Genomic DNA, 14,342 nt, shown 5'->3' with positions numbered 1-14,342 from the left:
TGTTAGTGATGCAAACTGAGATTTCATGATCATTTTGAAGTCTTGCACATGTAAAACTTTAGGGTGAAAGTTTTTGTGGTCGATGGGTTGGTGCCAGCAGTTCTGGAAATTCTTAACATTGGGATATCTGTGAAATTGGCCATGGGTCAAATTCGAGATTCTCACGCCCCATCTCGCTGATCCAAAAAAACGAGATCTGCGAGATCTCATAGAGATCATGTATTTTTTTCCCTGTCAACTTGGTGGCTATATGATCTTTGTAGCCCCTTGAATCTTTCCATTTACCCTATTTTGGGCCTTCTAAACATAGTGGAAACATCAGCTTTTTTAAAATTCAAACCTAAAACGGTACTTTGACTTTGTACTCTATGTTAGTAGTCTCAAACTCTTTGGACCCTAGGCTAGTATGTTGTATGTGCTATTCCACAATCCACATTCCATAGTAAACACCTGAAGCAATATAATCATAAGATTTTAAAAGACCTCATAGATAATTACAATTGCTTAACAATTAACATTGATGACTGATGAGTCACATTCATATGCATTGAAAATTTGAACTGACATAAGACAAGACACATAACAACATAAGGTCATACAATACATATTACATAACACATGTAGATATATTAGACTCATCCTAGAGAACTAGACTCTTAGTACTAAAATGAGTGTCGGGCCATATCATCATAACCACTATATTGTTGATGCTGATGTCGAATCATATCTACTCTGATTGAATCACAAAGGCTATGTCATAGTATGCCAGAAGTAATATTCAAAGTCTGCCACATCAGCCCTATAAACATTGTCATCAACATACTGGAGATACCCTATCCTTGGATAGATATCTCTGAAATTAAATGAACTGAATCGAAATCCACTGCTACTGGATGGTGCCTGTTGCACTGGAACCTACACCGGCATATATGGTGGGGTGTTGGAATCTCGAAGATGTTATCCACAAAACCTGACTAATGTGGGAGTGTGACTGACCCTCATACTCAGATGCAGTAGGGAAAGAGGTGGCCTGTGGGTGTCCAAACTGAATAGAATGACTATAGTCTGAACAGGTGGTCCTTGTGCCATAAATAGCTGATGGTGTATGCAACTGTTCCCCATAAATACCACTTTCCATACTTAAGCCCCCTATAGTGTCAGTCAAGCTCATAATTGAGATGTTTATGGAGTCCATGCTATCATGCTCCTCTCCACCAGGTATAAATCGATGATGTGAGCCTCTCTTGTAGCTGTAGGGTGTGGGGCACGTGCACTATGATCCATATCCTGTGGTGGCATGAGTGTACATCGTCTCTCTTGTGAACTGCATCGTCTTTGGCTTCGGTTCAGTATAATGGTTACTTCTTCGCATCCTCCCATCATTACCATCACCGTCCCCACCACCATCACCTTCACCATCATTACCATCACTATCACCATCCCTAGCGCCACGGGGTCCACTGCTAGCACCATCAGTAGTTCCCGCACCACCATCACCAAGTTGTTTCCATGTACCCCATACTTGCTTGATGGTTATTTGTCTTGAACTTATTGTCTATATATCGGAGGATCCTGCCTCAAGAACTCATCATGATCATCATGTTGTCTTGGGGGTGGGGATGGGGGTGTGGCTCCCTCACACTCTGAGTTCTCCTGAGAGGCAAATCCACATGCCTTTGCTCCTTCCTCCTTTCCTTTGTGGGATATGCTTCTGATGTAGCTGCTCTAGAATCAGAGCCACTTGCTCTTCTCATCTCTACCTGCCTGATCTTTTCTATTTGATGTGAGGCCCTGCTATTTGCCTTAACTTGACACTTGTCTTTACTCTGCCTTTATCATACCTTCCTCTGGCCTGTGGTCACTATCAAAGTCAACATCTCTGCTACAGGGTGTCTTTCTAAGACTGCCTCATCAAATTCTTGATCTAACTTTTGCTTCTCTACCCTCTTTAACCTTCCACCTTGTAGGGTCTCATCAACGTTTCATTGGACTTCATAAGGAACTTGAGGGCATTTGGCAACATCCTTGTACCCACCAGCCAAATGTTGCTTCAATCTAGTGGCACCTCCAGAGTTAATCATTTTCTTACAATACCTAGATTTTGAATTTTTTTGTCATGTAACATTGGATCTCCATATAATCGTGCAATATCTCCACTTCCACCTCCAAAACTAGACATTATGTCCCAACTTTATACATTATTACATAAAAGAATGCATGCATTAGTAGCTATTCAACATCTTGCATTAAAGAATGCATGCATTATGAGCTATTCTACATTATATAGCTATTACATATTAATCCCATACTTCTTATAATTTTTTCTTAATTTTAAATAATTTTATTAATAAATAATAATGTCAAGTTGATGATAAATTATAATAGAGTGAAACAAATAACATGAGATGCATGCGTTGCTTGTAATTAGGAGGCAAGAATCTCTGGTTCATGACTTCATTCATTTAAGCCCAAGTAGTGACTAATCCAATGCCTCGGGTTTGGTTCCATTGCTGTTACTTGACTCACCAGACTTGAGCCATGCTTTTAGTTTACCCTCTGCAATATAGGACCTTTCGGGCCTCAGTCTACCCGTATCATCTGAAGAATGTGTCTAAGCTGTTGATCCAATTAAAGTACAATTCTGGATTGTTATCTCCATAAAAATCAAGGACATGCAGTCTTACTGCTCTTTCCGCCCCATCATCATATTGACTAGTTCGATATGGTGGTGGAGGTGGTGTATGATGTGGTGGCAGTGGTAGTGATGAATCCCATGGGGTGGTGTTGGAAGAATCCTCAGATTGAATGAGACTCTTTCTTCTATCTGCAGTCACCAATCAGTCAAGAGAAGATTTCATGGTTGTCATCATTGTTTTAATGGAGGTCACAACTGTGGTGAGGGTATCGACACGTTCAATGAGGGTGCCAATTTTTGAGTCAATCTCACCTTTATAGGCATTGAGCTGTTGGAGAACTTCATTGTTGGCCACCATGGTGGGATAAGCAAAGAGTACTTAGAACGTAATGGCAAAATAGTAAATAACTTTTTTTTTTTTTTCAAAGGATGGAAGAATTGTAAATAACTGAAGTAGAAACATACCACGCATGGGTGAGGGAGGGTAAACTTGGAAGTAAATTTTAAAAAAGGAAATCAGAATATGGGGACATAAGGAGGGGTAATTATGGAAAGCAAAAGAGACAAAAGGAGTCGGTGAAAAGAAGGGGTGGGGAGCATATACCAACATTGAGAGGCATCATCTTCCTCTAGCACGATGGGATTACAGTGTTGGTAGTCCAGGAAGACAGAGGCGAGTGGCAGGGGCTCCAGACCAAGAAGCTTTGGAAGTCGATTTCGAAGGAAGAGGCTACTCCTGGCTGGAACTTCAAAACCAGGTATGTCTTCTTCCCTTCTTGTCGTCTGTTTGAAATCTCGCACTCTCCCTTCTCGTCTTCTTTCCTCTGTTGCTGTTTTTTTTTTTTTTTTTGGGTACTGCTGTGGAACTCTAGACGAAAGGGAGAATTCGATGGAAGAGTTACAGGAATGGTTGGAGTTACGGTTGGAAAACAATGGGGTTTGTTCTCTCGGGAATCGAAGGGAGGGGTTTCAATTGAGACACAAGGGGAAAAAGAGGGGCAATGAAACTTTGTTTGCTGAGAGGCGAAGGGGTGGGGGATTGGTTTCAGTGAGTCGATTTTGGAAGGTGAAGTAGCACTGGGTTCAGCCGACTCGTTTTGCTCCAGTTTTTTTTTTTTCTTTACCCTCAATCGTGGCAGAGAACTGAATAGGAGAATGGGGAGGACATGGGAAGAAGGTAGAACACGAAGAGAACGAAGGAAGGATCCTTCAGCTCTAATTCCAAGTTGATGGAATGCCCTTGGAAGAGAAGGGGAAGATCTGAGTAGCAGGGGGGAAGGAGGAATCACACATGCTCACGGAGCACAAATCAAACCAATTCTCTGTTCATTCTTCAATACACTCTACTATGTCCATCGATTACAGCCAATATATAGGGAAATAAAGACATGAATTTGGAAACGAACTAAAATAGGAAACTAGCCTAAATTAGGAAGCAAAATATGAAAGGAAACAAACTCTAAGCCAAAACCCTTGCTGGGCCAAAACCCTGGGTTGGACCAGTTCTTCTTTGCTCTTGGCTTCCAAAGCTGGTCATGGTGGTCCAACCAGGCAAGTGCAGCCGTGCGGCCTGTGCCTGCATCAAAATGCTTCTTGAGAAGAAAAATTAACTCCAGATGTGGATGAGGAAGTGATATTTTCCACTCTTTAAGTTTCAGTGAGTGTAGGAATAGAGATCCTTAAGCAAAAGCACCAAAATCCTTGCTCCTTAGTGTTTTTTCTTCAAAAGAGTGGAGAGAGAGAGGCAAGACAGAGGCGAGATTTGGCAAAATTGGGTCGAAATGTGGTATTTTATATCACATGGGTTGGTCTGGTTGAACCGAAACCAACTCGAACTGAGTTTGTTGGCAAGATCTTGTCAATATCTTAAACCATGGTCAAATTTCAGCCTCAAATTCAGTCACTACTCTCATCTATTGCCGTGTCCATGCACCCTTTGTGGTCCCCTGCAGCCTCTTTAATGCAGTTGAGGTTTCCAGAAACAATCAAGAAGCAAGAATTACATTTATAATTAGGATCTTTGTAGAAATCAATAGGACTAGTATAGGGCCAGATTAAACAGAAAATAGGAGAAATAAAATATTTTAAGATCCAACGACCAGATTTGGTTGAAATTCTGGTCGAGTGCAAGTGCTTAACTGATCTATCAATTGATATAATAATCTTGAATATCAGGGCAGAATTTATAGATGATTACCAGGTTGCTGAAACTTCAAGCTAGGATCAAGAGCTAAGAAATTACAGTAGATATGAATGATCAGATCTCAGAAATTAGTTACATAAGATTCAAGAAAACCATAATTGTCACGGCATCTAGGCGACCCAAGGCATTGGAGGGGATCCAGACGCTAGGTGATACCAACAAGGCGTCCACCTAGGAGACCAAGATGATGATGCCTTGACAACTATGAGCAAATCTCAGGATATCAGATTTGATTCTCAGAAGTAATATCCAGCAGGAATAATCAAGGCGAATAGAAGAACAGGAGAGGAGAGAATATGAGAAAATGAAGAGAAGTAGAATAAGATAGTAAATGGTGGAGAGAGAACACCTGGTTATAGAAGAACCATAATTAGAAGAAGAATTGAGAGAGAGAAGTGATTGGCCAGGAGTCTTCACCCACCTATCAACAGCTCAACAACTTCAAAACTCTTAGGATAAGTTTATAACCTATTAGGTACAAACTTATCTGTGATGGTCCGAACATATGCAATGAACATACAAACATATCCTAGGATGGTACAAACATATCTTATAAAGGTACGAACATATCCAATGAAGTTACAAACTTACCCTATGCAGGTACGGATATATCCAATGAAGGGACAATTATAGCCAATGAAATTATGAAGATATCCAATGAAGGTACTATGATGGTTCAAACATATCCTATGAAAGTACGAAAATATCCACTGAAGTTACGACCATATCCTATGAAGTTAACGAACATATATAATGAAGTTACAAACATAACCAATGAAGGTACGGACATCTCTAATGAAGGGATTACGAATTAGTATTTTCTACATTTTTTCCTCCTTATGCTAAATACGCTACTGGACACATCTTTGTCAGCCAAAGAAATTCAGACCAATGCAATTACTAAATCTAGCATTTAATTTCTGACATAATTCATATCTACTAGGATTCAGATACTTGTAAGCAAAACAAATGAAAGAAAATCAAAACAATTTTAAGGGGTGTGAATTATATGGCGATCCCAAGGTTCGGACCCCTTATTTGGATTCGCTGTGAGCCCACCAAGTGTGCATTGCCAAGTATTGAAGAATGGTGGCAATTCTGTAAATAAACTGAAGATTTCAAAGGGGTGGCAATTTGGTAAAATTAACAGTCTTAAAAGAGAAATCTGTTAGATACTAGGAGTTGGGAGTTGGGACACATAGGGAATTAGAATTAGAAGCATAAGGATAGACTAGGCATTAAAAGAAATGAAGGATAGGAGCTGAATTGAGAATAAAAGGGAGGGGCATAAAGGGAAATTCATAGAATAAAATAAAAAGCTAAAGGGGATCATGTGAGGAGGGAGGTTTGTCTTCTTCAACCTTGGAGTCGAACCAGCATCAACGAGGAGGAAGAGTTTGACTGGGAGATCTTGAGAATGCCCTTAAATGTTCCTGTAGCTCTCAGTCAGGTATTGCCTAAGAGTTCCCTCGTCCTCTCCCCAATATTGGTAGATCCAGCATCCAAAGAACTGGAACAACTCCTCTGAAATCGAAGCCAGCAGGAGTTGCAGGTTCAGGTATGAGTGCTGGTACGTATCTCTCAGCAGAACAGAATTTTGAGAGTGAAACACTGGGATAATTGTTTCCTGTGGGTAGGTTATATCACTCCCCAGAGATAAGGGAAACAGAATATATCGAATCTGATTTTGGGGAAACTAAGCCAGTGACTCTCTAGGGAAGGAATAGAGGGGGGAAGAAGAAAGAAGAAGGCCACCGCCTCGCACCACACTCACAACCTGTGAGAAAACTCAAACTCAGATGCATTCCATTTATCAAATCTGTCCTACGTATTGGATTGCATGCCTTATCTATAAAAACCAATGAACAAAGACTCCTAATTACTTCCTAAAACATAAACAAAGAAGAACTCAGTAGAACTCAAACTAGAAATTTCCCTACATGTAAAGATTACATGTTATCTTTCCCAAATAAAGTAAATTCTAAATATTCTACTGAACCAGAACAAGGTTGGGACCCTGTGTATCTTGGTCTGGATGGCCAAACTGGTCAAGCCGGTTCAACTTCAACCACAAATCTGTATCAGGGTGTGTACCTATATATAAGCTCTTGAAATTCCTAACTAGGCTCATAAAAGAACTCCTAATCACTCTAATAATTTGATTAAAAAAAATAAAAAATAAAAAATTGGGACCCTATTCTAACCAATAAGAATCCTAATCTAACTCAAACTCCTATAATAAAACAATCTATGACTACTAATCTCGTATTCAGACCCCATCCCACTCCTATGAGCTTATAATTAGAGTAACAACAAATAAACCATAAACAAGTGTCCCAATGCCCAAAATGAAATATTATTGGGCCCAGTCAGGTAGTCTTGACTCTTGACCTCATCACTTTTGGTAGTCTTGGGCTTTTCCATTCTTTGTTTTGCAATGTGGCCACCTCTGATTGGGCTGAAACCTGTCATGCGAACAGGGAGCCTTGGGGTCTACCTGTCGATAAAATTTTCAGCCCAGCCTACACACTGTTTTTGCCCATGTGTTGCCATCCACCAAAACCACTCAAAACATAATTTCTTTTTTAATATCTTGTCCTTGACAGTGACGGTGCTGCTGCACTAGTGTTAGTAAGTGGAGAGATGGCCCTTAAACTTGGACTGCAAGTAATTGCTAAGATCAAAGGCTATGCTGATGCGGCTCAGGTATTATAAAGAGATGGTAAAATTGCAATTATGTCAAGTATTGATCCTGAATTAAAGTGGGAAAGAAAACTTGGCTCTTGCCATTTTCTATTTCCATGTATTTTGTCCAAGTCCCACAATATTTGGTGATGAGATCAGGTTGGTTGTGCAGGCACCTGAGTTATTTACAACAGCTCCTGCCCTTGCAATTCCGAAAGCTATTTCAAATGCTGGGTTGGAAGCTTCACAAATTGATTATTATGAAATAAATGAAGCCTTTTCTGTGAGACTTTTTATTTGATTTTGAATATTTTTCAGCATCTAATTATGAGCATCTTTATTTTGAGAATCATATTTGCTCACCTACACTCTACAGGTTGTAGCTCTTGCAAACCAAAAGCTGCTAGGACTTAACCCAGTGAGTCTTTAACTTCCCTTTGTAACATTTGACCTTGTGATCCATGTGACTTGTTTTCGTAGTTTGTGCAAAGCTGCTTTCATTTGTCATAAGGTGTCTACCTGTCTACTTTATTTGCATGCAGGAAAGAGTTAATGTGCATGGTGGAGCTGTATCTTTAGGGCATCCCCTAGGTTGCAGTGGAGCTCGTATCTTGGTCACACTTTTGGGGGTATATTTTTAACAGCTCACCTTTGTTCATTTTTCAATCGTAAAGTTGACTGATTTTATCCATCTATTATCAATTCACTTCTATTTTTCATTTTTCCCCTTTTTTCTTCTATGTTTCTCTCCTCCCCCCCGGGGGGGGGGGGGGGTTGTGTTTCCTTTTAGCATATACAGATTTCCTGAAAATAATGAAGATTTGTCCATTTATGCTTTTGTCTGTTTGTCTATATGCTAAAATTCTATTGGGGGAGTATTAAATTTCTTTGGGCAACTTCTGATGCATTTAACCCATTCATGCAGGCCTGCTTATAATCATGCTATATTTAAGGTACATAGAGTAATATAATTTTGTCTTTTCTCAGCTGAGGGGTAATAGTGATGCAGGTGATGAGGCAGAAAAATGGGAAATATGGAGTTGCTGGTATTTGCAATGGGGGAGGAGGGGCATCTGCCCTTGTTCTTGAGTTAATGTAAGCAATTTATATTTGGTAAGATTCATATGCTCAATTAAATTAGTTCATAGATCTGCGTTATCTATTAAGTATATCACTAGTTGGGTGAATTGTGGTGCTTTATTTGACTAAAAAACTTATAAATGCAAGGAGAGTACTGAGTAAAATATTTTCAATATGACAATAACTCGAGATCAAGTTAGACATAGCAGCCCACTTTGAAACTGATCCAACTTTCTTTGTTCTTGGTTGATTTGCTGGAGATTTTGTGTAAAATTTATCATGATTTGGGTGCTTCCCTTCTCAAGAAACATTATAAATATTCATGTTAGAATATGCATTTAAGTGCTGCATGGGTACATTGGCCTTTCCCCCCTTCCACCGACCCTATTTAATGAGGGTCGGCTGAAGGGCGGGCATACTTGTAATTTTGACTCTTCTTTGCTTATTATAGATAAAGGGCTTGTGTGGTCACTCAGATCATTCAAGAATTCTACCCCATTCATGCTGTTAACATGGTATTATTAGAGCTAATTTTCTGATCTAAGGTTTTTTCAGCCTTCTCTTCTTCCAAAAATCGCAAGCCTCCATTCTCTCACCCTCCATCTTCATTGCAAGCCTCCATCCTCTCCTTCCTTGGTCTCCCTAATTCCCCATAAGGCATCACTAATGAGGTGATTCGTATGAATCTAGTTGTTGTCCTACATATTACCTTAATGTTGTGAACGTAAAAACTCTGTAAAAATCATCAGGGTTCTTCCCCTCTCTATGATTTTTGATTTTTCCCTTCTTGGAGTTTTTTCTCCCTACTTTTAAGAACAAATCTCCACCTATTGAAGATCACGTATAGAAAATTGGAAAGACTCATCACTATTGCAAGATTGAAGCCCATCTTCACTTGCGATTCCCCAAAAGTAAGGGTTTTCTCCCAACACCCTGATCCCATCGATTTTTTGGTTCCCTCCCTCAGAATCAATTGATATTTGGAGGAGACACTTCTCATCCTTATAGAGGAGATCGACCATCCCTATGGCCTTGTCTGCCAAAGTTGTGTATGCGACCTCATCTTCTTCCATATTTAGGGGTTTCTCCTAAAACCCTAATTCAGCTATCTTATCAGTTCTTCATTAGAAATCAGATATATTTTGGAGGAGTTTTTCATTTCCTTTACAGAGCAATTAGATCCAAGTTTAGGCTCTTTTTGACGGCTGGTTTGGAAGATTTGATGTTTCTCCCATTCATTGTCGATTTCTTCTTGGTGTCATAATGTCTGAATCACTACTGCAACCTTAGGATCTGATGGGCAAGGTCGTAATGAATACATACCTTTTGGTGCTTGCTTTATGAAATTGGAGGGAACTAATTTACCTCATCTGTCCATATCTACCTACTTTACTATTGCTGGCAGAGGTTTCATTGTACATATCATGGGAAAATTAAAGTGAAGATTTGTGGAATCTTGACTTGTGGCTTAATGGGCACAATCCCTCCTTTATTTATAACAAAATACTAGTCCTAATCCTTACATGAATCTGAAGACTAGTCCTTGCATAAGTCTAAATACTAGTCCAGTCCTAATTATGATAGTGCGTTCTTCAACACTCCCCCTCAAGTTGGTGCATGGATATCACACATACCCAACTTGGACAAAATAAAATGAAAGGATTTACTGAAATGCCTATCGATCTTCACTTCGCACAAAAGGAATACAGATCAATCCTTGCTCTAACTTCTTCTTAATGAGGTGCCTATCGATCTCGACATGTTTGGTACGATCATGCTGAACAGGGTTGTGTGCAATATTGATGGCTGATTTGTTATCATAATATAGTAACATCGGCACCTGGATGGACACACCTAGGTCATGAAGGAGACTCTGCAACCAAAGTAGCTTACAAATCCCATGTGCCATAGCTTGAAACTCAGCCTCTGCACTTGGTCTAGCCACAAATGATTGCTTCTTATTGCGCCATGTGACCAAGTTACCACCAACAAATGTACAGTAACCAGTAGTAGAGCAACAATCATCTGGAAAACCCTGCCCAATCAGCATTAGTGCATACCTCAATCCTCATGTGATCTGTAGGAGAGAATATGATGTCGTTTCCTGGTGTTGTCTTCAAGTACCTAAGAATCCGGTTCACAGCATCCATATGTGATGAATAGGGATAATGCATGTACTAACTCACCAAACTTATTGCATGAGTTATGTTTGGTCTTGTATGGGATAGGTATATGAGTCTTCCAACCAGTCTTTGATACCGACCTTTATCAACAAGTTCACCTTCCTTGCTTCTGAGATGAGAGTTAGCCTCAATAGGAGTATCCAAGGGTTTACATCCTAACATACCGGTCTCTGAGATACTTTCTCTAGGAGAGAACAATACCCTTGGTTGAATGTGCCATCTCAATGCCAAGAAAGTATTTCAGTCTTCTTAGGTCCTTGATCTCAAACTCCTTACCAAGATAGGTCTTGAGCTTAGAGATTTCATCCATATCATTGCCAATAACAACAATATCATCCACATATACTATCAGGATAGTAATCTTATCACCCATATTTTGAATAAATAGTGTATGATCAGCATTACTTTGTATAGAGCCAACAACTATCATAGCCTTGTGAAACCGACCAAACCATGCCCTGGGAAATTGCTTCAATCCATACAGAGCTCTCTTCAGTTTACACACCTTGCCTTGTGTTTCTGAACTAGAGTATCCAAGTGGAATGTCCATAGACACCTCTTCAGTTAGCTCTCCATGAAGGAAGGCATTCTTGACATCCAGTTGTTGTAGCTCCCATCCTTGTTTCATTGCACAGGAGATGATAACTGGAACTGTATTTGTTTTTGCTACAGGGGCAAAGGTCTCCTGGTAGTCAATCCCATAAGTCTAAGTAAAACACTTTGCCACCAATCTTGCCTTGTATTGATCCATAGTCCCATCAACATTATGCCTGATCGTGAACTCCCATTTGCAGGCTTGCAACCAACTGGTCGCTTTTGCAGGGGAAGAACAACCAGATCCCATGTGTTGTTCTTGTGAAGAGCTCTCATCTCCTCATTCATTGCCTCCTTCCACTTAGGTTCTATATTTGCCTCCTGCCAGGATTTAGGAATAGAAACTGAGGACAGGGAAGACACAAATGCACGATATGATGGGGAGAGAGCATTATATGACACTACGTTAGAAATAGGATGCTGAGTACAAGTCCTATTACCTTTTCTATGAGTAATAAGAATATCAAGAGACTGATCAAAAGTTAGGGGAAAGGTTATACCTAGAAGAGAGGACTCAGGATCAGGAGGCAATGGAGTAGCAGTTGTAGTATGAGTGGTAGTTTCAGTTCTTTGTTTTTTCCGAGAGAGCACCTATGTCACTGGACCATCCTGTGTTTTCTGCTGAATCTGTGGTTCTCCCTAAATGGGGGGCTCCTGCTCCTAAATTGATGGGTCCCCATGGACAATAATTTCTGGACTAATGGGAACCTCTGATGTGGTAGTCTTTATTCCGGTATCCGTTTGAGTAGCACCATCATCTATGGTAAGGTGTAAAGGACAATCAAAAGTAGGAATCTGAATCACCTCTTCACCAACGAAGGACACCCCTTGAAGAGGTGGAAAGTAAGCCTCAGTCTCACGAAATAATACATCTATGGAAACCAAGAGCCGTCTAGAAGGCGGATGATAGCATCGGTATCCCTTCTGAGCAGGAGAATAGCCCACAAAAATACACTGGAGACCACGAGGTTCAAGCTTGCCCGGAACCTGATGGTTACAAACAAAGCAAACACACCCAAAGAACTTGGGAGAAACAATAAAAGTACGAGACCCAGATAACAATTCAATGGGACTCTTAAATCCAAGTACCCGTGAAGTCATCCTATTAATGAGATAGGCAGTAGTGAGAACAGCCTCACTCCAATAGGGAGCAGGGACCTACATCTCAAACATCAAGGAGTGAGCAACCTCAAGTAGATGGCAATTCTTGCGTTTAGCGACACCATTTTGCTCCGGAGTATCCACACAACTAGTCTGATGTAGTATCTCATGAGCAACCAAGTAAGACTGAAAGGAACCATCCATATATTCTTTCCCATTGTCAGTTTGTAGTATCTTGATTTTAGCATCAAACTGGGTCATAACTAGGCAATGAAATTCCTGAAAGCACTGAAAAACCTCACTCTTATGATGCAAAATAAATCCATGTAGAACGAGTATTGCAATCAATAAAAGTAACAAACCATCGATAGCCAGAAATAGAGACACGATGGGTAGGTCCCCAACAACAGAATGAATTAAAGCAAAGGAACAATACTTCTATTGTCAGAAAGGACAAAAATTCTGAGTTTGTTTTGCCAAAACATAGGCATCACAAATAAACTGGTCTATAGTACAATGTTTAACTAATGCTGGAAGTAATCTAGATAAAGTGCCCTATGGGGGTGACCCGATGCCAACCCAAAAGTTCAGAGTGCCAATTCAGATGAAGTGTGTAGAGCCCGAGAGGGACTAGTGTCTAGGTCATAGAGACCACCACTCATTCTACTATTGCCAATTGTTGCCCCTGTCGCCAAGTTCTGAAACACAGTGAGTAGGAAAAAAAGTGACTTTACAGTTCAAATCCTTAGTAATACTACCAATGGACAACAAATTAGTAGAAAACTTGGGAACATGTAACACAGAGGACAATGATAATGAAGGAGAACACTGAATAAAACCTGACCAAGCAATAGGTGAAAGGGAACCATTAGCAACACGAACTTTGGTATTACCTGAAGAGGGACAATAGGTAGAAAAGAAGGTATGTAAACCGGTCATGTGGTCAGTAGCCCCAAAGTCGATTATCTAGGATTGACAGGCTATAAATGCACTATGACCACAAACTATAGTACTTGAGTGGGCTGAGTGGGAGGCAATGATTGTTGGTAGAGATGAGGCAGCAGTAGCAGCAGTAGAGGATCCCATCTGAGTCAACATTCGACGAAGCATAACCATTTTGTCAGTAGAGAAGGATGCAACTGCAGTAGTGGAGTTATCAGAATCAACTGTAGTCTCAGACTGATTTGCCCGAGTGTTCTTCCCACAACCCTGATTACACCCACGAGAATTAGTAGGACGTCCATGAAGCTTCCAACAAGTCTCCCTTGTGTGACTCTCCTTGCCACAAAAGTCACATTTGACAACTGGTTTGTCGGAAGAGGATGAAGTAGCAGGCGGGAAACCTGTACTAGTAGCAGAAACCAGAGCGGATTGATCCTGAGAAATAGGCTGGAGCATCTCAGATCGACATTGTTCCTCAGCTTGAATGATGGAATAGGCTTCCTCAAGTGTGGGTGATGGATCACAATTAAGCACATTAGCCCTAATCTGATCATATTCCATATTGAGACCTACCAGAAAATCATTGACGCTGAGCCCCTTATGCTTGTTAAACCCAACAACATCGGTCTCACAAACAGGTTGATTAGTCTCAGAATAATCAATCTCATTCCACATACCATGGCCCTGCAGATCAAAGTAATATTGAGCCACAGATAGCTCTTTCTGAGTAGCCCGATGAACCTTCTTCCTCAGTTGAAAACATTGGGCACGCTTGCCTACGTGGGAATAGGTGGCCTTAGCGGCCTTCCAAATCTTAGCATCGGAATCAAGTAACAGATATGTCTGAGCAATAGAAAAGGACATAGAATTAATAAACTAGGACATTACCATCTAATTGACAGCGTCCCATTTGTCCTGA

At 40.4% G+C, this 14,342-nt stretch overlaps 1 protein-coding gene across 2 annotated transcripts in view; it reads left to right on the top strand.

Annotated features, from left to right (window-relative positions):
* The window catches only part of LOC122070379 (probable acetyl-CoA acetyltransferase, cytosolic 2), a 39,770-nt gene extending 30,942 nt beyond the window's left edge, over positions 1-8,828 (top strand). Inside the window, exons 11-15 of one of the 2 annotated variants that reach the window (XM_042634524.1) lie at positions 7,445-7,544; positions 7,696-7,806; positions 7,900-7,941; positions 8,066-8,152; positions 8,511-8,828. In XM_042634524.1, coding sequence (XP_042490458.1) covers positions 7,445-7,544; positions 7,696-7,806; positions 7,900-7,941; positions 8,066-8,152; positions 8,511-8,612 — 442 coding nt within the window. In that variant the 3' untranslated portion in view covers positions 8,613-8,828. The remainder of the gene's footprint in view (positions 1-7,444; positions 7,545-7,695; positions 7,807-7,899; positions 7,942-8,065; positions 8,153-8,510) is intronic. The other variant, XM_042634525.1, reaches the window with a different exon arrangement.
* Positions 8,829-14,342: the final 5,514 nt, after the last annotated feature.

The sequence above is a fragment of the Macadamia integrifolia genome, unplaced genomic scaffold, assembly GCF_013358625.1.
Source record: "Macadamia integrifolia cultivar HAES 741 unplaced genomic scaffold, SCU_Mint_v3 scaffold90, whole genome shotgun sequence".
In the NCBI taxonomy this organism is placed as follows: Eukaryota; Viridiplantae; Streptophyta; class Magnoliopsida; order Proteales; family Proteaceae; genus Macadamia; species Macadamia integrifolia.
The sequence above is the reverse complement of the archived record's forward strand: the minus strand, read 5'-3'. Positions and strand labels throughout refer to the sequence as shown.